We start from the raw sequence: 24,662 nt of genomic DNA on the forward strand, positions 1-24,662 counted from the left end.
TATCCCCTATCGTGCATAGATGACGCCACCGACTGTCTGCAAGGCGCGGAATTCTTTTCTTCATAAGATTTGCAGTCGGGATATCGGCAAGCGCCAGTGGCAGAAGCTGACCGGCAAAAGACAGAATTTGTTATGTCTGATGGGTGATACGAATTTAATGTAATGGCTTTTGAACCTTGTAATGCACCCACAACATTTGAGTGCATGATGGACACAGTATTGCGTGGCTTGATGTGGCACACATGCCAGTGCTATCTTGATGATGTGGTTGTCTCTGCTCCAGACTTCACCATGCACCTTCAGTAACTCAAATGCATCCTGGCATGCTTAATGAATGCCGGCCTACAGCTGAACTTGAAAAAGTGCCGCTTTGCAGCAAGACAGCTTACATTACTCAGTCATGTTGTATCCTCCCCGATCTGACCAAACTTTTCACCGTCGCTGAATTCCCTAAACCAACGTCGATAAAAGAACTACATAAGTTCGCTGGACTCTGTTCCTACTCCAGACAGTTCATTCAAAACTTTGCCGCCATCATATTACTCCTTACAAAGCTTCTCAGAAGCAATGGCACTCCCTCCTCATGGTCATCAGAGTGCGAGGACGCTTTTACAACTCTACGCAGTCTTGTTACTTCACCCACAATTTTGTATCATTACGACCCAACAGCACCTACGGAAGTGCACACAGACGCCCGCAGGGTCGGTCTCAATGCTGTCCTTACGCAACGCAAATCTGTATTCGGTGAATACATCATTGCATATCCAAGTCGATCACTGACAAAAGCTGAGACCAACTACAGTGTGACGGAGAAAGAATGTTTAGCCGTCATTTGGTCCATTACTAAGTTCCATCCTTATCTGTATGGGTACCCATTCAATGTCATCAAAGACTATCATGCACTCTGTTGGCTCCCATCATTGAAAGATCCCTCAGGCCACCTTGCTCACTGGGCACTGCGGCTACAATATTTTGACATCCGCGTCGTGTACTGCAATGGACACCAGCCTTCTGATGCTGACGCCCTGTCACACTCTCCCTTGACCGACAACATTTCCTGTTCCTCAGCGTCTCAGTCTACCATTTCAACCGTTGACAATGAAACCAACATTGAGCACTGCAAGGACCACTGGATTGCCTCTTTTATAGACTTTCTCTGTGATTCGTCAACACAACCGGCAACTTGCACGCTGCGTCATCAAGCTCATAATTTCGCCATTCGTGATAACCTGCTTCACCGATGTAATTATTTCTCCGATGGCAGCCAGTGGTTATCGGTAATACCTCAAAATCTGCGCATCTTTCTATGATAATCCACAGTGTGGGCACTCGGAATTTTACAAAACTTACCAACGTCTTCGACAGCAGTATTACTGACAAGGGATGTACAGCTATGTTCAAAAGTTTGTTCACTCTTGCCCCGATTGCCAATTCCGCAAATCTTCTGCCCCCCAGTCGCCAAGTGCTCTACAGTGTCTACCTTGCCCTGCGCGGCCATTTGAACATGCCAGAATTGATTTGTATCCCCTAACAACCCTAACAACTGCTGGTAACCGCTGGGCCATCATCGCAGTTCATTATCGCAGTTCATTATCTCATGCGATACAGCACGTAATTTTGCAATGTTCCTCTTCCACAGTTTTATTCTTCGCCACAATCCACCCCAGTAACTGCTCAGTGATCGTGGGTGTGCCTTTTTTGCCCAAAGTCGCTGAGACAGCATCGCGTTGTTCATTAAACAACTACCGCTATCACCTTCAAACCCACGGGCTGAGTGAACGCTTCAACTGTACGCTTGGCGACATGCTTGCAATGCATGTTGCCTCTGGCCACTTAAATTGTGACTTCATTCAACACTTTGTCACCTACGCAGACAACACCGTGATACAGAGCACCACTGGTTCTTTGCCATTTTAGAGCGCAGCTCTTTGGCGTCCGTTCCTGGGTTTCGCGTCGTCGTCGGCGTTGTCGTCGGCCTCGTAACCAGCTCCGCCCCCCTTTCATCCCCCCAGCGCTAGCAGCGACCGACTGATACCGCTGGATGCCGCTGACGCCGCTAGAGAGTCAAGATAACGTGACTGCATAGAACACCGTCGCCGCCATGCAGAAAGAGGAGGAAAGGGTCCCCCCCCCCCCCCCGTTCTTGTGTGGCGGATAGGGTGCTCTTCAGTTGCCGACGCGCCGGTTATTTCACGTAGGCCCCGGCACGTCGACGAATACGTGACCACCTTCCCACGGCTAGACCTGGTTCTTAGTGCTGCGGAAGCGAGGGTATCTTATTGTTTGTGTCGGCATCGGCGGCGTTGTCCCTGAAACCAACTCCGCAGCTGGGGTTGACTCACTATCGGCGTCAGCGGCATCAGTCAGTCGCTGCTATCTCTTCCCTCCTCCCTTTATCGTGTTGTCCGCTTGCTGCACGCGCTTCTGTCCCCATCGTTTGCCGCTGGGTGTACACGCCGCCCCCCTCCCCCCTCTTCCTGCGAGTCTCCGGTTGTCAAAGCGCCGGCTCGAACTTAATTCCTTTCTTCGCTCCTCCTCCAATGCAACCCCTGTGCGGTGGCAATCAGAGAGCCAGATCGGTGGCGGCGGATCTGTATATGTGCACCGCCCGAGCCGAAATTGCCGCTGCCGTTCGCCCTGTGCGGTGGCAATCAGAGAGCCAGATCGGTGGCGGCGGATCTGTATATGTGCACCGCCCGAGCCGAAATTGCCGCTGCCGTTCGCCACTGCGAAATTATCTGCCAGTTCTTTCTGAGCCATGAGCGAGACGACCGATGGGACTTTAATGTTGACATAAAGACAAACAGCAATTTCCTAACACTTATGCGGGAGAACATCCCGTTCCTCTCGCTCGTAACGCGTCCCACGGCTGTGACAACCTCGCGAGGCACTTGTATAGATCTCGTCTTTGAGAATCAAGCATTGGTGTACCAAGTCGAACATATATCAGTCTATTTCTCCGACCACAAAGCTTCCTTCATGACTGTCAAGAACTGTTAGTGGAGTCTTTGTTAAAGGAATACGTGTGAAAAATAAAAAAAAAATTCTGTGATAGCGCATACATGTGTTGCTCGATTTCTTTGCCTCAATCTATCGAAAAGGTGAAACAGCTTATTTGCTGCGCTCAAATTTCGCATTAGGAAGTAACGTAATCGTCGGTAATATTTTCTTATTGTACAGCCGCCATCCATCTCACACTATCTACACGATTCTCCCATACCAGCCTGATGCATCCAAGTGTGCACCTGTTTCTGCCGCTACGAGAGACATGCTGAGGAGTGCCGCGAACTCGCACGGGCCTTAACTTAATCTGACCAGGAACACCAGCAGAGCAGTCGCTCCGACAACACCGACGTGCCCACTTTCCTTCCTGGCGCACTTGTCTGGCTGTCAGTTCCTGCCATTGCAGCCAGTCTCTCTTCGTAACTACTGCCCAAGTACAAAGGCCCTTACTGCATCATCGAGAGCCCATCTCCTGGGAATTACGTCATTGAACCAGTCACACCATCTTTGCAGTTGCGCCACCGGGGACGAGATATTGCCCATGTGCAGTGCCTGAAGACGCACTATGACCCGCTCATTGTGGTGGACTCTTATGTCACCGGGATGGCTCCTTTTCCTCCTCGGGGGCAATTGTAGTAAAGACGACGAACACTGGCCAATTATAACTAGCGCTAGGCATGATGGAGTTCGCCGCTCGTGCTGGGACTCTTGCTGCTGCTTGACTGCGGCATTAGCCGCTAGCAGTTCGCAGCCAATAAACCTCTTCGCAATATGTATATATTTATATCATCAATAGAAAAAATGTTTCACAAGCAAATGTAAGTACAAACTGTGAACATTCTAATACATTATTTTCTGTCAAACATTTCTTTTTTTATTATTATTATGCGCTGTGAATATTCCCTAGCAACTTTAGAGCAACACTGAAAAGCTTGTTTTACTTTATATCGCAAATCTCAACCTTGGTTACTCGTGACTACTGAAAAAAATAAATACAAAAATAGAACTTAAGAATGCTTCAATAACATCAGCCTACCAATCAGTAAGAGCATGAAAAAGTTATAAAATATATATGGTCATTTTAATGCTTATTGTTGGGAAGTAAGAGGGTGGTGTGTTTAAGTCTTGTGTGCAGTGTGTCACGCACACCCGTAAGCAAAACTATATGGACCACAGGGTCGCCGAAAAAAACTGAATTTCTTCAGAATTCACATGCACAAACTGAAATCGAAGAGTGGACTGGAAAGTTCACAATGCCAAGTTTGGACTGCAGTCCTCAATTTCGAGTTACATTCAGAAGCAGAGGAGAAAGTCAGCTTCATTGTGCACTCCATGATCCATAAACTTTTGCTCACAGGCATACATTTGGGGCAAGATGTTGAAGCCTGTGCAAAGTTGCATACCCACAGCTCAGGGAACCAGCGGAACTGTATAAGCAGGCTTCATCTTATGAACTGGACTACACTGGATGATAAACTGATGGTGTCTGTACTTCAGAGCAGGAACAATGTAATGACCCATTTCCAATTATTTTCCTTCTTGTGATTCATCAGTGGTGTTGTAGAGCTCCACCTATGTTATCGCCGGGACCGGCCGGTCATGAGCAGTGGAATACAATAAAGGTATAGAATCAAGCAGATGGAATGCTTACGTTATAGCAGCCCTGGTAGATCAACATGAAATAATGTGTGCACATGTTACTCCGACACCCTTTCTTTTGAGATCTGAAGCATCATTCATTCCCTTCCAACGCACGAGTTCCAATACCTTACTTACACCATTCCACCCATGTGAGAAACCCCACCAGTGAAATTTTGATTCATTGGTGCACCTGACAAGTGCACCTGACACGGAGCTTTTCAGACCAAACTGCTGGCATGATGTTTCTGCTTCTCTTAACATTTTCACCCAAAATCACTCCCTCTGCCCTTCCTTCTTACCCTCCCTGTTATTAAAGCAGTTCAAGCCCACCTACTTATCTCGTACTAAATAAATATCTGGCTCTTATGACCATTCCACACTGTAAGCTTGTTGCTTCCACAAACCCATTGCGTGCACACGCCACTGTGTTAAAAGACATAAAGTTTAATAAAAAAAATACTACTGTAGGAAAATCTGGCATTAACAGACTATGGGAGCTAACAGTCTGCTGATCCGGCCAGCACGGGAATGATGGGTAGGTAGCCCACGAATTAGCCTAATTGCCCTCCTTGCTTTGAATGACATCAGTGACCTTGCAAGTGACTTTGCAAACAGATCATTTTCAGAAAAATATTGCATTATAAGTGCTTCTGCAATAATTAGGCATATGCACAGAGACTTATTTAGTTTATGCATTCAGAAAAATAGGATTGCTCCGAAATTTAGAACATAGAGTGGAATAAATAAAGTCACAAGAACATCTGAAGCCACAAGTGTGACGATTAGACAAATCCATGTACTACCCACTATTCCCATGGTAGCTGAATGATCGCAATGCAAGGTTACCACCTAGTAATTTTAGTAGGAAACTCCATGTTAGAGCAAAGATGAGGGAAACTCACGCGTGCAAGGCATAGTCTTGGGATCAGTAGGGGATCTAAAGTAGCGCTCTTTGCAGCGACATTCCGTGGAGCCCGGCTGTGGGGCAACGCTGAATGAAGGGCAGCGCAGGCAGGGACCATCACCAGAGCTCGGCTTGAACGTGCCAGGCGGACACACTAAAGCAGCAGAGAGGGGCCACAGCACAAGAAGCAGTTAGGCGCTGGCAGCGAAAAGCAGCTGGTTAATGTTGGCAAGCGCACAGTAGCCCACAAATGAACACCACACACAAGCGATGTTACAGCAAGCTGAGCATCACAAGATAGATTGCACACACCGAATGCCAGGCTACGAATGACTCACAACAAACAGTTCATCATAGATACTCGAGAATGGGCGTCATACCACAAATGTCATGTAATGAGATGTGAAGGATGTCAGAAAAAATGTGAAGAAATGTTTCAGTAATACAGAAGAACTTTGCACATTGAACACTACAATCTAATTGCTTACTGCAGGCAGATTAATATTTTTGTCTGTGTTTATACACGCAGACAAATAGACACAGTGATTGCTTAAAACAAGAATAAAGCAGAAGGTTTGCTTTCTTTTGCCAGTGGGATTAGACCGGACAACAGTTTATTTTTAGCCTACAATGCTGAATTCACTCAGGTGGGGCAAGAGAACTTCAACCTCAAATCTGCACCGTAACATTGTTTTACCTAGTAAATTTTGATGAATTGATGCATCCAAACATGGAAATTTTTGCCTATATTCCTGGCTAACTTTATACTGACTTCACATTAAACAATAGATTGACAAATTTAGCACCGACCTTGCATTCCAGAATTCACGCTACAGTCAGTATATATTAAGAGAAGCAGATAGCAAGCTTTTCAGGAGCACATGATGCTACTATTCCTCTTGTTCAAGCTTTAAGTGCGCACTAAATGAAAAAGTGCTTACATCAGTGAATGCATGCAATGGGGATGTGATGTGATGACAAGGAGTTCTTTACAAAGAATGAGAACACCAGCGCAAAATAATGCTTCATCATTTTGCCCTTTTCCACCCCAAAAAGTCACACAGTCCATGCCAATAAACAAACAAACATGAAAGCTGTAGCTAGCGCAGCAACAAAGCACCAGTAGCAAGGACAGGGATCTGCTTTCAGAAGCTTGTGATGACAACGAAAAAAAAAGAAAGCAGAAAGACGGGAAGCAGAAAATTAAGGATATCCCATACAGGAACTACAACGTGTGCAAACAAACAAAAAGTAAAGAGAAATACAGAGAAAGAGCAAAAATAAAGATGACAACGACTAAATAACGCCCCGCATGAGAGATATCTCTCCGAAACAGCGCGGTGGCGGTAATGACCTCGCGGGAGCGAGAGCGAAAGATGAGGGAAGCTCGCGCGGCGAACGAGAAATAACAGCGTGCGGCAAAGAAAAAAAAAGAATAGAAATGAAAGAAAGAAGGCGACGCGGAAATGACAGCGCCGAGGGTGAGATAGGGCAGCCAGCAACGACGAACCAAGAGACACGAGGGCGGAGGAGGAACGATGATGAAACGAAAACAAAAACACGTTTCCTGGATATACGAGGCAAGGAGGGAGTGTTACCGGGGACGAGTGCGTCTGCTTGCTGATATTTCTTCTCCCACTTCTTAGGCGAACGTCTAAAGGAGCTCTCGGGGGAGACGCGAGGCCGCCGGCAAGCCAGAGCTCGGGAAGCACGAAGAGTTTAACGAAGGGAAAAAAATGCGGGAAGAGAGGAAGCTGGGAGGAAGGGAGCGGACGGACGCTTTACTCGGTGCTTCTCCTTCCAGAAGCACGGGAACGGGGAGGAAGACCGGGCATCGGCGCGCCTTATCGACTGCTCCTGTTTACCGACGGCTAACACCGAAGTATGGCGGTGAAGCCGAGACGGCAGTGGCGCAACAGTTATCAGCCGCGCTCCTGGATCCGACACTCCTTATACGCCAGGGCCGTGATACCCAGTTTCGCGGTTCCCCTTATCGCTGCGCACAACCCTTGCTGCCCTCACGGCCCTGGGAGGTTAGCTCCACGTGGGAATGGGAGGACTCACGCCGCGTAAACAGAACCGAGGCCTCTTTCCAACCTTTCTAAATCCCTGCAATTCTTCGTTCGCAGCCTTCTCCTCTCTCATCGAGCGCACACACGCATCGCGTTCTATCAGCAGCATTTAAAGGCGGCAGACTTGGCTTCAACGAGCGGAAGTCTGCACGACGCGCCGAAATATATACGGCGTGCTAACCAATTAAACTTCTTTTTCGTGCTTTACCGCAGACGCGCAGTTCTCTCTTTCGGTGGCTGAAAGCCCGGCGATCGTTTTTCTCTTTTTCGGAAGAGACGACGTGAGTCCTCGAGTGTTTTTCAACACTATCGAAAGTTCATTAACGCAGTGAGAGCTACATTTCAGCCTTGATCGACGCACTTGAGCAAGACCGGAAGCATCAAGCTTTCAACACTGAAACTGTTTACGTTCGGGAATCGGTGAAAGAGAGAAAGCGAGAAATCAGTTTCGTGGAAATTTTTTATAAACAAATGCGGTTGTAATTTTTTGGTGCGCGTTTCATAACGCACGGGAACCTCGCGGCACACATCTATTTGGTCCGTTTCCGAGATGAGAAACAAAGAGTACCTGGATCCCTGACAGCGCGACGGTACAAGCAGCCAGATGCAAATAAAAAGTTTTAAAATTATAACTAAGACAAAGAAGCACTCAGCAAATGAATAAAAGTTAGGACTCTGTACGACGACCTCGCAGTTGTACAAACAACCATGCTGGAGTACGCATTTTGACGCAGAAAAATGAAAGCGAAGCAACCAGCAGGTGCGACAGCAAGCTGAAAGTGCGCTACTAAATTAGAATAATCGCAGGAAGAAAACAAGTAAGAAAAACAGCAACAAGATGACAAAGTATACTAGGAGGCGGTCAAGCTGCAACAACGTTGCAAGATTAAACTTGGATATTACATTTCAAAAGAAACGAAATGTAACTACGGGAAACGCAGAGTACGCGTCTAAACGTTAGCAAAGGATAACTATATAAGCACGCACAGTGGTCGCTTGAAAACAGCAAACGTGGAGAGAGAGAGAAAGCAAACTGCGGGGCCATCATTTATGACCAGACAAGAAAAGCAGCGGAAACCCCATACACCGGTCTTCACCGTCGTCGCCGAGGCAACGTCACTGCCGCTGTAATGGTACGCCAGTCTAAAGCAAATGACCCGAGGAAACGGTGCGCGGCTGGCGGCCAGAAGCGAGGAGAAAGATCTGGCATCTGTTGTTATCGTGCGGGTGCGCGCTCCCTACAACACGCCTCGAAATTCGTGCCCGCACGTCTGTTCACCGTTAAGGGATCCCCATTCCTAGGCTGCCGACTCTGCCTCTCCCCTCCCTCAGCCGCCAAATCGCGCGCGCAGCGTGCAACAGCAAACTTGGGTTCTTTCTGGCTGGTGCCACGAAATCGCGAGAACGATGTCGTATTTCATCCTCCCCCCGTAACTGCGCTCGTACGCCAGAGTGACGCCGGCGGCCGTTAAGGAGACGAGGAAATAACAAAAGAGAGATAAACAGAGACACGCGTATGAGGTGCGGGTCGCTAGGAGATACTAGGGCGCCCAGCGCCGTTTTAAAAATGCAACGTAACACAGTAACGTGACAGTTTAACAATAACCATAACCATAAAACTGGCTGAAGCGAAAAACGGCACTGCTGTACAACGTCCGGAACTAAACGCACAGCGCCGGCTGCTGTTACATTTCAACAAGTGCGGATGCTCAAACATGTAGATAGCGCATATGACGTTGCTCTTGTAGACACGTCAGCGTCTGAGAGCGGGATCGATTGTACATGCAATAAAAAAAAATTAAGCCACGGAGGCATAAAAAGAAACGGCAGAATTTACATCAACAGAGAAATTACTCTCTTCAGCACTGCATGCAAGCTTCCTCTAGCACCTTCGAGACGTCACTGTATCTCTGCATTAGATTGTTCACGAAACCTCCGCAATGCTATAGTTAATCGCAATGACTAGCCCACTCTGCACCCAGGGAAAGCAGACAACGCCATCTACAGTGTACTTGCAGTGAACAAAGCAATAAGCATATGACAATCTTTTAAACGGTGCGAAACGACGACTTACGAAGCGTTCCCTCCTGTAAAGCGTGCTTTGCCACAGGCGGACAATTTATGTGGCAAAGCGGCCTCAACAGCGCACTACAAGGAGCAAGCTGCAAGAAGCACGGCGAAACAGGAACAATTAACCTAAATGAACCACCTAACTGGTCACTCAGTCGACAGTTAGGCATAAATGACAACTGTCCCCTCTTAGCGAAAGTTTCTAATGAAATGAAAGAGCGCTTCCAGAAGAGTACAAAACAAGGACTCTGAAAGAGTCAACGTGAGTACCGCCCGAATCGTCGCGCTTATTCCAGTGCGCATAGACAAACGAAACTGCGTTTTGAGTATCTGCACTAGAATAGCTACGGCTTACCGCTTAAGGGAAGCTTCATCGCGACTACTACGCGCGCGGAATAGTCGTAGACAAGTCCTCCGGTTGCGCGAAAAGATCAGGACTAGACTTTTACGTCCACACAGAGAGAGACTTTTACGTCCACAACTACTCGCTCACTGCAAGGAAACGCGTAAATGGGTACGACGGGGGCAGCTTACTCTGGCAGGAGTTTCCGACAGCCCGGTAGCCCGGTATGCAGGCGCATCCGCCCGACGGCAGCGTCCAGTTGCCGTCGCCCTTGCAGAGCATGCGCGGCGGCGAGCCGGCCACGCGGGCGTTGGCGACGCACTGGCCCTCAGCCGTCACTATGGCCGTCACCTCGCTGGCCGTCGGCGTCTCCGGGAAGTGCGCCAGCGACGTAGTCACGTTAGGGCACACCATGTAGTACACCTGCACACCGACGCGGGAGCAAGTCGCAGGTCAGCTCCGCCACAACGAAACGAACTCCGTGGCCGAACACACGTTAAGTTTGCCCAAAGATTACACTGCTATTTACACAGATTTCCATAACGACGACGTCAAGGGCAAACACAGAATGGGGCTGGTGTGACGCATTCCTCGGACGACACTAAGGCGCAAAGCTCTGTGTTAATGAGGAAAGTTGCACAATATGTCCCTATTGGGCAGGCCCGATCCAGGTGGGAAATCAAACATCAGATTTCTGAGGCAGGCATGTGTAGGACTTAATGGGATATTTATGAAGGCATGAAACTTGAAGGTGTAATGCAGTGCTACAAACATCTCAGTGAAATTGAATTTCCTTTTATATCATCTTTGTGAAGAAAGCATTTCCATTCATTCAAAGCAGACGCTTTACAAAGCAAACGCTGCAATATATATCGCATGTTCACATGACATTGCATGCATCATTACGGGCACCAATTTAGGTATAAGAATTACTGCAGTACTACAAATTTGTCTCTAAATTCGATTGAGACATAAGGAACACCCACTTGGTTAAAACACGTTGGCGGGCTAGTTGGTTAGAATGCATGGTAGAGTGTATAAGCGCGACTGGACGAGGACGTAGAAAAAAACAGATACACAGACACAGCGCTTGCACAGACACAGCGCAGACACATACACACACAGCAGACACATACACAGACACAGCGTCTTCGCTGTGTCTGTGTATCTGTTTCTTTCTACGTCCTCGTCCAGTCGCGCTTATACACCCTACCATGAACACCCACTGTTAAAGTAACACAAAATATGTACACGCAAATGCGATGCCGTATTCCTATAACTGCCGAAACTACGAAGATTTAGCAATGAACGCGAAAAGACGGTACAAGCCTACATAATGCAACCCTGGAGGGGAACAAAATCTGTCACGTGAATAAAAAGAACTAAAAGCGAATACATAGAAAAGGATACTGAGTCTTATCACTGACAGAATACAGGATATAGTAATTACATAATTACTGGGAGGAGCTTAAAAATTAAAGATGCTAAAATCGAGAGGTCAGGTGAATTGATTAAAAAAAGTATAGCCACGCTGCAATTACGCCCATAACTTAGTTAAGGAGCCTCGTTAGGACAACGAAGGGGCTAGATTAAAGTGAAGAAAAAAAACAACAACTAAAGGACAATTCGAAGTAGGTAGCCTAAATAAAGCCACCGAAAGGAGTAATAACAATAAAAGCGTCTGCCCTGGTTTGCGCTGCAATTAAAACGGCCTTCCGCTGCTTGGCTCCGAACCTCTAATTACGTTTACAGATTCAATTACCATTAATACGTCGGACTCGACCGATGCTCGATCCTAGGGTCCACAGCGCTTTCTTTCTTGTTGTTTCTTCTCAATTTTATCTCATTAAAATTTACAGCGCAGCTGCAGCGTCTTCGCTTTATACATTAATCCGATGATTTAACCAATTCTCGAGAGAAAGATAAATAAATTAATGAATAAACTTCTTTTTTGTCCCTACGATTTTCCAATCGATGATTGCGGCTCGTGGTCTTGATACGTGTCTTGATCAGTAGCGAACAGAGAACCGAATAACATGCAGCTGCAGCCGAGTTAAACCCACGACTCGAAGCTTTCATCGAAGCTTTACATCTACGATGCTAATAGCAACCGAGGCTCGGCAAGCGTACTTGCACTTAAATAGAAGGAAAAAACAAAAACAAAAAGGAAGACGGGAGCAATCGCATGATGCCACGCAGAGTGATAGCTGGTGGTATTTACCAAAGCTATCAGAGACGCGTTCGGCGAAAGCTCTGGGTTAGTTTTGACCTCGTGAACTTCTGTAACCTTTACCGGATGCCTCAGCACACGGGCAACTGCATTACCCATTGCATTGTGGTAAGAAATGACGTCACGCATCTCAGAACCGAAGTCTCGTGCTGTCATGTGAGAGTCAAACGTAAAGATTGAAGAGGAAGGGAGAGTAACTAAAATATCCGGCTAACTACTCCCTGCTGGGAAGAGGTAGAAGAGGTTATTATAAAATGGGGAAAAAAGAAAAAAAAAGATTTCCGCGCACGTAGGATGAGGCGTTCCACAACGTTTAAAGCTTGCAAACAACAGACACAAATCTAACGATGCAGCGTGTCTCATGGACTTCTTGTTCAGTATTGCTTTCAAAACAAAAGAAAGAAACGTGGAGACTCGGAGATGGAAACTCAGAGGAAGACGGAGATTTAAAGTGATCAAAAGTGACCGCACAATAGAATGCATGGAACCAACGTTCCGACAGGGGCACTAGTCTTCCCCGGGGAAGCCCTGGACAAAGACAACCCCCCTTGTCGAGACGTTGGCCCGAGGCTGAAGATTCTCGCGTTCGGCCACTGTTGATCGGCGTTGCTCTGCGACGTTAAACTGCACGAAGCACTTCGGCTAAACGCCGCCGCGACGTTGACTCACCTTGACAGCGATGAGGGACAGGCAGGCGCCCTGGTCGCGGAAGGCGAAGTAGACGCCCTTTTTGGTGACCGGCACCGAGCGGACCTCGGTGTTGATGATGACTTCGGCGTTGGAAGTGAAGCGCCCTTCGTCAGCCGCGATCCGGTCCACGGGCTTGTACGACTCCGGTTCCCAGGGCGGCGGTTCCCGCGTGGCGGCGTCGAACTCGTAGTAGAGCAGCGAGAAGGTCTCCTTGCACGAGAGCGCCATGCCGGGGAACAGGTTGCAGTCGCGCATGCTGAACTTGACCTCGACGTAGATGCGGTGCGCGGGGCCCCGCTCGATGAACGGCGTCCATAGCCAGTTGTTGACGCTGTCGTAGGCCACGTCGCAGACCACGTACGATCGCCAGTTGATGCCCTGCTCGAAGTTGGTGAAGCTCTCCTCCACCCACTGCGACAGTAAAATAGACACACAAAGAAAACATGTAGACGGGGACTCGAAAGTATGCTCAAGAGTCATGGAAACACGTGCGTTTAGAGCGTGGGAAAAAAAAAAAACGACTGCGATCGCGAGGTGTTCGCATTTGCGTGTGTGTGAAGTAGGTGGCATACAAAACTTACGTGAAAAGCAAAATGGAGCGGGAGACGTAGGCGTGCATTAAAACACTCCAATGAAATTAAAATACCGTGGAACCCGCACGCATAAAGAATGTCTAACATAATGGAGTGTGACTGCTTGACGACTAATTTGCAGGTAACGCATATGTTTAAAATGACACGTCGACATGGTGCGTGCGAAAGGTGCAGTACCTAGGGCCATAAAAAAGACAAAAAGAAAAGGAGGGGGGAGGGCAGTATTGGCTCTGACGTCTTAAGATAGGATAACATTTATTGGCAGGAAAGAAGAGAGGTCGACCTGAGCTAGTGCGCTCTAGACTGCTACTCTGCCCTGGGGAGGAAGGAAGGGGAGTGAAAGTACTGGGATGGGTGATGATGATAAGAGAAGTGGGAGTGCTTATGTATATTAGACAGTGGCCCTACCACAGCCGCTCGTCTAGCTTGGTGTCCTGCAGGAACTTCAACAGCGTTTTAGTTGCCCGCATTGAAGTTACAGTATCAAGCCGTGGGCCGAAGATAGCGTCCTCCGACAGTGGTTGCCTGCCAACGCTGGCTAGGGAACTTTCCAACGTCCTTCGCTCCAGCATATACGCTGGGAAACCGCACAATGTGTTCCAGTGTTTCAGGCGTCTGGCAGTATTCACAATCAGGGCTGTTCGATTGGCCGATGAGGTGTGCGTACCGACGGGTGGAAGCAACGCCCAGCCGAATCCTGTGTAGCTATGACATTTTGCTCCGCGTAACCTTCGGGGGCAAACAGAATTTACCGCCTGGGTCGCTTATATGTATGCGTTTGTGGATGTTGTCATCGTAGGCTCTGTATGCCTTTGTAAGGTCCTGCATGAGTGTCTTAATCACAGAGTTGGTGTCAGGTCGCAAGTAGGCAATCCGTACTTCATCAGAGGAAGAGAATACCGATCTTGCCTCACTCTCAGCGAGATCATTGCGAATCACACCACAATAACTAGGCACCCTTTGAAAAGTGGTCACGTGGCCACCTAACTAGGCACTGTTAAAATTAAACACGCAGCCGTTATTCTTGTAGAAGCAAATTCGAAAAGTGAATTAATTGCATAAGATTCGTTCTAAGGGAGAAGCCTAGTGGGGGAAGAAAAATCAGATGGCTTCATTATAACAAGAAATGAATCAGTTGTGTGGGTTCACACCGTTACCAACTTTCATCGCTGCAAAATTTTCGCGCAGAAATCGTACAGACAGCCAGCCAATGCTAAATTTCGATTGGAAACCATTAAGGATTCACTGTCTACAAATACAGAATAGCTATCTTCCTGCATGTCAAGTATCTAAAAAAATAATAATAATAGCAGCGAGCGAACGAAAAAGAAAAGGAACAAACGTAACAATTATCTGCTGCAAGGATAGCCCCCCCCCCCCCGTCCCCCCAAAAAAAATTAATAAAGGAAAAGACCGGTTGAAGCCCGTCATCTGTTTCAAAATTGCCTGCATAAGTGGGGCTTCGGGACATAGCAGATAACGTAAGAACCCCCTTCACTGTCAGAACAACCGACATTGTCAGAACTTAGGAGTATTCTTATCAAGAAAAATATAAATTGCATCCAAATCATGCACAACAGAGAAACAAAAACAAGATAAAGTGACAACTCTCCGCGCGAATATCTTCCTTTTTTTTTATAAATCCGGCTTTGCAAGCAGTAACGTGTCCTTTCTTTGCCCCATCAGGTTATTCCTTTTACTTTGTTTCTTTCTTTCTTCTTCTTCTTTTCCTTTTCTTTTTTAGCATTAACACCGGCAGCCCGACACTTTCATAAAGAGCGTCTCAAGCAGAGACCATGCAAGGCGACAGACTGTCAAGAGCGGCCCCAAATGAAATCAATGACAGCCGCCAAACGAAGCAAACCCGCCTCATCGTGTAGGGACGCGGTGAGCGCGAGAAAGAAATGCAGCGAGAAAAGGAAGCTTGAAATGTCGATGCACAAAACGAAAAAAGAAAGTGAGAAAGGGAAAGAACAGAAAAAGAAATATTACTCCGCTGCTGCCTCGCAGCAGCACATAGGGGGTTGCGAGATGCACGGAACTTAAAAAAATATCGAACCAAGCGAATCGACGCGATAAATAAATGAACGTTGCGACACACTCGAGCAGCAAAGCGGCGGGCGCCACGCGAGAATTACCATAATTTCAATCCCCGTGCGCGCGTTCCTGGGACGACGACGAAGCAGTTGGGGTTGTTACAGCGCGGAGCGCAGCCGAATTCAATAACACGTGCCCGCTGAAACGACGTGGAGAGAACCGCTCACGTACAACCGAGAGAGAGAGAGAAAGGAAGTATAAGAGGCTAAAGAAAGCGAACAAGACAACTTAAGCGGGAGTATCGAGTAAAACTGATGAGACAGTTTTCCAAAGCGCCGAGAGGGAACCGCCTATGAGAGGAGGTGAAGAGGGGGAGGAGAGAGAGAGAGATAAAATTAAAGGCTTACGGCGTTCAAGCAGGAAATGACGTCCTGTCTCTCCGCCGCTAAGAAAGATATCACGAGTAAATTTTCAGCCACTCTTGTCTACCAGTATGCGCGACTCTAACTCCAGTAAGCGTGATGATGCCCTTGCTTCGGGTTGACGTCGGAGAGAATTTTCTCGACTGAGCTGCCGGCTGTCACGGCGTCGAAGGGAGCCGGCGGCAATGAACGTTCCCTTGACATCAGTGTCTCTATAGCTTGAACAGAATTGCAGTCGAGGACGTTTCGACGAGTACGCTTGGGCAGTAAATGGGATGCGAATACGATTCGGGCGTCCGCTTTTCCGCGAATGCGCGGTCGTAACAAGGGGGGCAACAATGGGTCACGTGCTGAAGGGAATGGTTATTTCGGATAATTAACATCCAGGCACAGTGGCCGAAAATTGAAACATCCCCGGCCATTGTGCCTGGGTCCATAACGAGTAGCCAGCTGTTATATTATTGAAATATAATATAGCAGCCGGGCTACTTGTTCTGGAAAATGCGGATTGGACTTGACGAGACAAAGCAGAAAGAATGCCGGGCGCAGTTTGGAAATACCAAGTATACTTAGGTCGGATTTCTTTAGCTAGTGCGTCAAGAAAACAGGAGCTACATAAACGGGAAATATATCCAGCACCACGACTAGTAAAATTGCTACGTGATGTAACACTACGGCGTCACAAACTACAAGCTTGAAACAGCCCCTATATCTGCTTTGAGTGTTGCTTTAAAATATCGTTTTCAGGGACGTTTTCGATGTGCGGTGTTACATAATACAAGAATACGCAGAACAAGCCAACTCAAAAATATAATTATGGGGTTTTACGTCCCAAAGCCGTGATCCGATTACGAGGCACGCCGTATTGGGGTCTCCGGATTAATTCTGTCCACCTGGGGTTCTTTACCGTGCACCTAAATCTAAGTGCACGGGTGTTTTTGCACCTCGCCCCCCCCCCCCCCCCCCCTCTCCCATCGATATGCGGCCGCCGTGGCCGGGATTTTATCCCGCGACTTCGTGCTTAGCAGCGCAACACACAAACCACTAAGCAACCACGGCGGGTAACTCCCAATAAGAACATGGATATGCGAACAAACGGTGAATGTTCCAAAAGGACTTCTTCTTGGGCAACTTGGTGCTTAGGTTCCAAGGTATACTTCTTGATTGTGGCGCGAAATACATTTTGTGAAAAGGGACCGAAGAAAGAAGACAATGACAGCCTTCTTTTTTCGGGCCCTTTTCACGAAATGTATTTCACACCACAATCAAGTATACCTAGGAACGGTAAATGACGTGAAAGCTTCGATGAACTTCGCGTTTCATTTAACGAAATTGGGAAACCTTCAGAGGCTTACGCGCTGAAATTTGCAGTAAATAAATATTGGGTTGTAAATCAAGCGGGAGTGAGCATGGATCTTGGCACAAGCACTATCGACTTGGTTGCCGCATTCCACACTGGAGAATTTCGCTGCTGCCGGCGTAGAATACTAGGCGGTCTCCAAAGCACAGCGAGTAGCCGCTTTTGTTTTTCTTTCGGAAAAACAAATAATCAAGTGTTTAGCTGCAAATGCTAGTTTTTCCTAATTCTCCATGACAATCGTAGACGGCACTCAAGATACCATGCAATCCATCAACCCTGTTTTAATCTACAGGCGAAGGTAAACACAGGTCGTCATGTGCGCATTTGTAAGTGCAGTCCGATACGAAGTTTGACTGCCCCGAGTGCCCTACAAGTTCGACTTCGCCCTGTGCAGCTCTACAAACACCCACTGATAACAGCTAAATAAGTCTCACGCATCTCCCGATTTTCTCTCTTTTCTCTCTCTCTCTCACAAACGGGAAAGGGGCTGGAAAGAAGAATGTCAGAAGGAAAAAGCTTTCAATGTTGAACCATAGTGCGCAGCGGCAGGGACCAATACGGTTCGGCCGCATTGACGTCAGCAGAGCCGTTACAGTGGGACAAGGAACAGAGCCCGGCTGGAGAGGGCGAGCGTGGTGAGTGTGTGGGTTGGAGCCACTGCGGCGACCGGAGGGACCAGCGCACCACGTTCGATCGGCGGCTGCAAGCGGTGGGAAGGAATCCCAGGCATGATGATGAAAGAGGTCCGAGCAAGAGGGCGGTCGGGGTGGCGGGGGAAGAGCGTGCGTTGCGGAGAAGCCAGCCGGCGGGGCGCCGCCAACTGGAAGTCGTTCGTCGGGACGCCGCCGCCGGTGGAAAGGAAAGGAAAAGGGGGGGGGGAGGAGGGGGGACAAAAGGCAGACGGAGCGAGGCGAGGCGCGGCGGGTCAAGCGGAAGCGGAAATGGCCGGTCGCGTGGCAGAAACGGCTTCCGCAGAGACGAGGGGAAGCCGCCGCCAGCTCCGCTTGGCTCGCCGAGCATCGCTTGCGCCCTATGCCACCACCGTCGTCGTCTCGCGGTTGGGATGGAAGGGAATATGGGAGGAGTGAGAGAGGGGCGCCTAGCTTTGGCTCCTGCACTCCCGCACGCCGCCGACTCGAAATCGTCGTCGCAGAACGCAGGGTCCCGACTCGATCGTAAGCTATCGGCCGGGCGATCGTTTAGAAAACTCGCGGCCTTTGCGCCCCTCTCCCTGGCCACCTCGCTCTCTCTTTACTGCCAGCTATATTTTTGCTTTCTTCTCGCTCTTTGCGGAGTGAAGTTTATGCGCACTATCGCGCGAAAATATTGCGCTCGCGTTTTCCTTATCTCTCTTTATTATTATTTTCCTTCTTCCGCTCGGTTACCTCCCGTTAAACGTGGAAATAGTTAACATTGATTCGTTTCGCTGACGGGCGTAGATGGCAGGAGCTGAGACAATGTAAGCAGGCAGGAAGAAGAGAGGTGGAGAATTAATGCAATGGGGTCGAAACTGAGCCCGAAACATTTATATGGTAAGACACGGAGAGGGTGTTTACAGTGAACGATGTTTCATCAGTTGAATAAGGAGCGCATACACTCTTCGCGGAGAAATACCGTAGAAAGCACAACTAACGTGATAGAGAGCTGTGAAACGAAGGTAGTCGCAAGGATCAGGTCACTAACATTATATGGCCACTGTGGTGTTTGTGAGACGGCATTTCGCAATGTAACCAGATATTGCTACCCCTGAAGTTAAGAACTTCACTTCAAAAGAACCCTCCCGCCCCTCCCCTAAAAAAAAAAGAGGGACAGTTAGTGCCCTTCTACTCTGTGAAAAAAGATAGCCAGCGAAGCTGTATTGGGATGACTATATTGACAACTATATTGATTTATATTGCTATTGCTGTACTGATTGAATAAAGACACATACACATAACTTCGTGGTTTTCATCGTGTTTATTTTGTCTCATTCGTTATCCCAATGACCGTAGCTTTGTGAATTCGCATACAATTGCTATACTTCTACCCCTTTCGCGGCAACTCTACGTGAACCACGTTTCAGAAGCACAACTGTTCCCTCCGACAGTCAAGTTCAATCGCTCTTAAGCACTGGAGGGCGCAGCCTAAAGGAAGCGAGAACGAGATCAAAAGAAAATACAACAGAAAGAAGAGTCACGAGACCTAGTGGAGCAAATTAGAAGAAGCAGAGGAAGTTCCTGGGAGAGTCGTAGTACGCCACCTTCGAGCCAATACCACACGGCGAGCGTGGGTGTGTGTACAATGTTCGATGAAGAGGTCCAAGAACAAAGGAGTGGAGGAAGGCGGCACAACCAACCCAACCAACGAAAGAGTCGACGAAGCCGGGGCGTCAAACGACGCGGCGAGACGGCGCGGGGACAGGAACAACCACTATAAGGAGGCACAAAACGACAAAGGCGGGGGACACAAAAAAAGAAAATAATAACGTAGAAGAGCATACGCTCGCTTCTGCGTAATTGCGAGAAAGAGCGAAACGGCGGCCGAAGGAAAGGCTGCAAGCCGCAAGAGCAGACGCTAGTATATAAGAAGAAGAGCAGGCTTTACAGGGGTGGGGAAGCTCCAGAGTGCCGCAGGCGCGGGGAGACGGACATCAGGCTAGAAGGCAGGGAGATGGAGAATAGAGAGGAGGAAAGGGCGGGGCGTGGGAGTGAGAGGCAGCGCACAAAAACACCAACGCGGAGGTCAGAGCGAGCCAGAAGTCTTGGCGCAGTAAGGACGACTCCCAGGCTCGGTCAAGACAGGGGCCGGACACGACGAGATGAGGTCCAGGACAGAAGGCAAGAAAACACGACCAGACAAAAAGAGAGAGAACACCGCACAAACGGCGGCCAAGGGAGCCGGGCAACGACGCGCTCCCAGTCGCAGAGTAAGCAGAGAACAACGGTAAGCTCTCTCTCTCTCTTTCTCTACCTCCGGTGTAGATGAGAGAGCGTCGCGGCCACGCCACGAATCGGCACAAAGTGGCAAAACGAGGCCTCTCGGCGCTAGAACGAGAGACGATACAGAACAGAAAGAGCACAGCAGCGCGGAACGCTGTGGAGGAGGTAAAAAAAGGAGAGCGCGCTTCTGAAGATGAAAATACTACACGACGAAGAGGACGCAGAACGCGAGACAAAACGACAAGCAGTAGGGAAGACCCGTGGAAACAAGCAAACTGCATAACGAGCATTTCGCTCGTAATTGGGCGCGACTGAAAAAGCGACTAACAAGGCTCTCGCGTTGCTGTCGTTTATTGCTTTGGTTTGTTTTTGCTTTTATTCCTCTCTTCTTTCGTCTCTCTTTTTGCTCGCACACAGCAGCGACGGCCACGTTAAACTGGGAAATTAGTTATACGACAGCCCTTTCTTTCTAGCGTTGGCTTTCGCGAGTCCGCATTTGCATGCGCGGATGTCACATCTGTCATCCAATTATTCAAGACGCGTTGCACGTGAAAATGGCTGAAGTAGTGGCCAGCCACACACGTGCAGCGTATGTACTGCCTTAATGCCGGAACGCGCAAAAACTCCGGCGTGGAGGGGGGGGTGGGGGGGCGTAACGATTGCAACGGTACGAAGAAAGGATGCGCTCAACCTGTTACGAGTCAGCGCTCGGCTTAACCACTGCTAATCACAGCTAAGCAGTAGCTAACAGCTATTGTGCGGTCCCAGCACTGAAGAAGGTTTGCCATACAATAATAAAGCGAGCGCAGTCACGGGACGTGCTAACGAAAGCGTACCTCAGAAGCCCAATGCTCACGAGCTAAAACCGGATTTCAGAGGTCGAAGAAAAAAGAAGAAGAAAAAATAATAAAGGGCACTAAAAGGAGGCGATGGTGCACACCACGCTACCGTAATGAAGCGGGAGAAGTAAGTGTACGATCAAACAGGAAGAAAAAGATATTGTTAGAAAAGAGGACACAGAGATAGAGAAAACGTTTTTTGCGTGCAGAATTGTCGGTATGGAATTAAACAAGCACAAAAAAAGTTAGGGGGCGAGGTGGGAGAAACAGAGACCCACATATAGTACTAAAAGCCAGCTTCGAGCTTTCCAAAAAGCAAGAAACAAATTGAAATGGGTAGTCGCGCACAAAGGAACGGTGCTTGACGCGAAAGCCAAGTTCCACTATGCGGCCATGGCCATTCTTGCACAAAACAAACTAAAGACGGAGAGAGGGTGAAACGCGGCAAAGCACAGAAACACAACGTTAAGCGGAACGGCGAGGGCTCGGAGACGAAGAAATCCAAGAAGCAGCAGCTGCAAACAAAGCAGTGCAGTCTTGGGGCAGGAGGAAAGGGAATGCAAGAGGCGTCTCGAAACGGTTTGCTAGACCGCAATCGGAGAAACGATGATGGCTGCGTTGAAACGAGACACCGGGTCGAGATGGCAGCGACCCCCCCCCCTCCCCTCATCTCTCTTTCGTCTACCTGAGACCGTTGCCGCGCATGGAGCGGCGAACGATGGACGGCGCACGGAGTAATGACGCCGAAAGGGCGTTTCCAGGACCAGAGACGGGCATATACGCTCGGCGCCACTTTGCTATCGCGTGTCGTATATATATACGGATCTTTGTTTTTCTCCCGAGGCAAATCGACCCGTTTGATTTCCTCTCCGCGCGTACTGCTGAAAGCAGAGCGAAGGAAGTCGGGAAGGAGCTATTGGCGCCTTACCGTAGCCACATTAAAGTCTATTCCCACATTGGAACAACATATGAAAAAAGCGCGCGTGAGTAAATAACACTTATATTCTTTCATATGCTTAGAAAAGAAAAAGCGACTAGTCTCTAATCAGTACTGAAAGAAAAAATCATGTCAACGTTTAACCTCATTGATGATGGTCGTGCAAGCTCCAGGTAAGCCATAGAGGAAGTTGGAAGTTGCGAGATGTCGGGCGTTCCGTTTGCATCTGAGCATTTCGTTTTATAATTTGGCATTATACTTCAACACACTACACCAAAAAGGAGGAAAACGTGGTGGAACGTGTTTCTTAAGCTGATATCCGAAAGCAAGATTACGATGTAGGTGGCGCCTGGTGGTGCGCACCAGGCGCCACCAGGCGAAATATCGAAATTATCGAAGTAAAGGTTGAAGCAGAGAATGCCTACAACTCTCTAATCTGCCACGTGCAGCGAACACCCCAATTAGACTTTTACAAAGCCTACACACTACAGGCACTGCCTGCGAGTAATCCCCTCTGAATAATACGACCCCACAAAGCAATATTGTCGGGCTCGGGATAAAAAATTGGGAGAAAGAAAACTCGTTTACACGAAGCGCGGAAAGATCGCAGTACGGTTCCAGGGTGGCTTCACCCCGAAGCGGAAACAAACAAGCGGGTGCAGGAAGGGAAAGACCATCGCAAGGAACGAAGGCCATTGCGGTTCAGCGGGTGAGGGGAAGGGGGCGATGGGAAAAGATCGAATACCTTGGCATGACCGGAAGCCGCGATATATGCTAATCTCCGTTAGCCCACAGCCGGGCCCCCACCCCGGAACGACCGTCGCGAGCTGCCGCCTGGCCGGATACGCCGCCGTACACCCGAGATATAAATCGCACGCCAGGCAGCCGAGCCGGGCCAGAATCCAGGCTTCCCGAGGAAGTCGAGATCAAACGCCGGGTCCCCTCGACGGCTAAAGCCCGTGGACAACCAGCGTGCATCCTCGTCCCGTCGGGCTGGCGAATTCCCCGTCCCTCCTCCTCCCTTGCCCCCCTTCGGCACACCCCGAGCGACGAATGCTATGCAGGGGTGTACCCTGGCTCGCGCACGCGGGCGCGCCTGGCCGCCCGCCCGCGCAATAAAACCGGCATTTTTATGGCCGTCACGGGCCTGTTAATGGCCGCCGATAAGCTCGAATTACGTGATTTGTCGCAATCGCGCGCGACCGAGCGAGCGCCCCTAGGTTGGGCCAAATTCAAAACGGCCGTTCCGGCATGACGCCTTCGCTGCACCGCGATGCTCTTAGTGGCTGCGGGAAAACCGTCTCGTCAGGGCGTCCGCGTCACGTTGCATTCATCTCCGTCTATATGTACACGTGCGTAGACCACAACGGCACGCGCGAAAACGGTGCGGACGGTGCGTTCGCCGTTAAGGCCCTTCCCTCCCACCCCTACTCTCATTGAGTCATCAGGCGAGGACTGCTACCGGTACAGTGAGGTGTCGGGGAGCGATACAAAACGACCATGTAACTCGTTTTCTGATGCTGAAACCCGTCTTATTACGGCGTGAATACTCAAGCATCAGCTCACGTACGCAAGCGTTATGACTCATGACGTTAGCCATATCAAAATAAAAAAAAGAAGCTCAAGCCTCACTACCGCATCGCGAAGGCATGCAGCTTCTATTGCAATATGACATGAAATGATTATAGGGGGTACAGACCTACTAGAGACCAACTGGAAGACCAGTAGCGATTTCAAATTATCGCCTTATATTTGGAACATCATGGACTTGTTTGAGCGGGAAGACGTTAGCAAGGGGAATCTAACCATTCCAATTATACGAAACATACTCCAGCAGCCGAGAATAGAAGGCGACGCCACTGAAGCCAGACTACGCGAAATGGTGCGACGGTTGGCAGTGCGCGAACACAATCAGCTGGCGTCCCGGTAACAAGATTCGGAGCCCTAATTTGACACCACGCAAGCTTGCCTTGCGAGTTTAGATGAGTTACTTTTAAGCAGTGGTACCTCTTCCTGATCGAACGAAACGAGTACAGACTGTGCAAGGGACGTTGGGCAGTTGTAGGGCTTTTAATACACTACAATTAGAGTTGTCCGAAGCAGCTGAAACCTCCTCAGTACATATCATGACCGGCAAAGCATTCATCTTCGAACAGGCGAAACCGCAACCACGCTAGCCGGTTAACCATCTCAACGAGAGACTGAGAGACTGAACCTCGGTTCCCAAGCCCTTAGCTCGTCTTAACAATGCCTGCGTTCCCAGCGCTCGCGTGGCCGAGAAAGAGTACAACGTTAGTCTAGACGCTGCGGAGTTTACAATAACAAAAGAGTAAGGCCAGGAAACGAAAAAAGAAAGCAAAGCAGGCTAGCGAGCGAGCAAGCAATGGCACTGCTTCGGCGGTTCCCGCGACTCGCGGAGTACATGCGTATACCGCGAGCCTCGCCGCGTCTTGTGTTCCTCCCCTTGCGTACACAAGACGCGAGAGGCCGCGGACGAGGGAATTCGCGGAAGAACAAAGCAAACAAGGCCTCGCGTGCCCGTTCGTCGAGCTCGCTCCGAGAGCAAGCACCGCTTTTAGCGCGTTTGCGCGTCCACCGCTCTT

At 49.0% G+C, this 24,662-nt stretch overlaps 1 protein-coding gene across 5 annotated transcripts in view; it reads right to left on the reverse strand.

The window, feature by feature from the left end:
- Eph (Eph receptor tyrosine kinase) overlaps positions 1-24,662 on the reverse strand; it is a 266,006-nt gene that overhangs the window by 18,686 nt on the left and 222,658 nt on the right. For 4 of the 5 annotated variants that reach the window (XM_055064836.2, XM_072287120.1, XM_055064838.2 and 1 more), the window contains exons 1-3: positions 12,933-13,304; positions 10,225-10,456; positions 5,547-5,702 (exon numbers count right to left, since the gene is read on the reverse strand). In XM_055064836.2, coding sequence (XP_054920811.1) covers positions 5,547-5,702; positions 10,225-10,456; positions 12,933-13,208 — 664 coding nt within the window. In that variant the 5' untranslated portion in view covers positions 13,209-13,304. Of the gene's footprint in view, positions 1-5,546; positions 5,703-10,224; positions 10,457-12,932; positions 13,365-24,662 lie in introns of those variants that run through there. The other variant, XM_072287118.1, reaches the window with a different exon arrangement.

This window comes from Dermacentor andersoni, chromosome 3 (genome assembly GCF_023375885.2).
Source record: "Dermacentor andersoni chromosome 3, qqDerAnde1_hic_scaffold, whole genome shotgun sequence".
NCBI lineage: Eukaryota > Metazoa > Arthropoda > Arachnida > Ixodida > Ixodidae > Dermacentor > Dermacentor andersoni.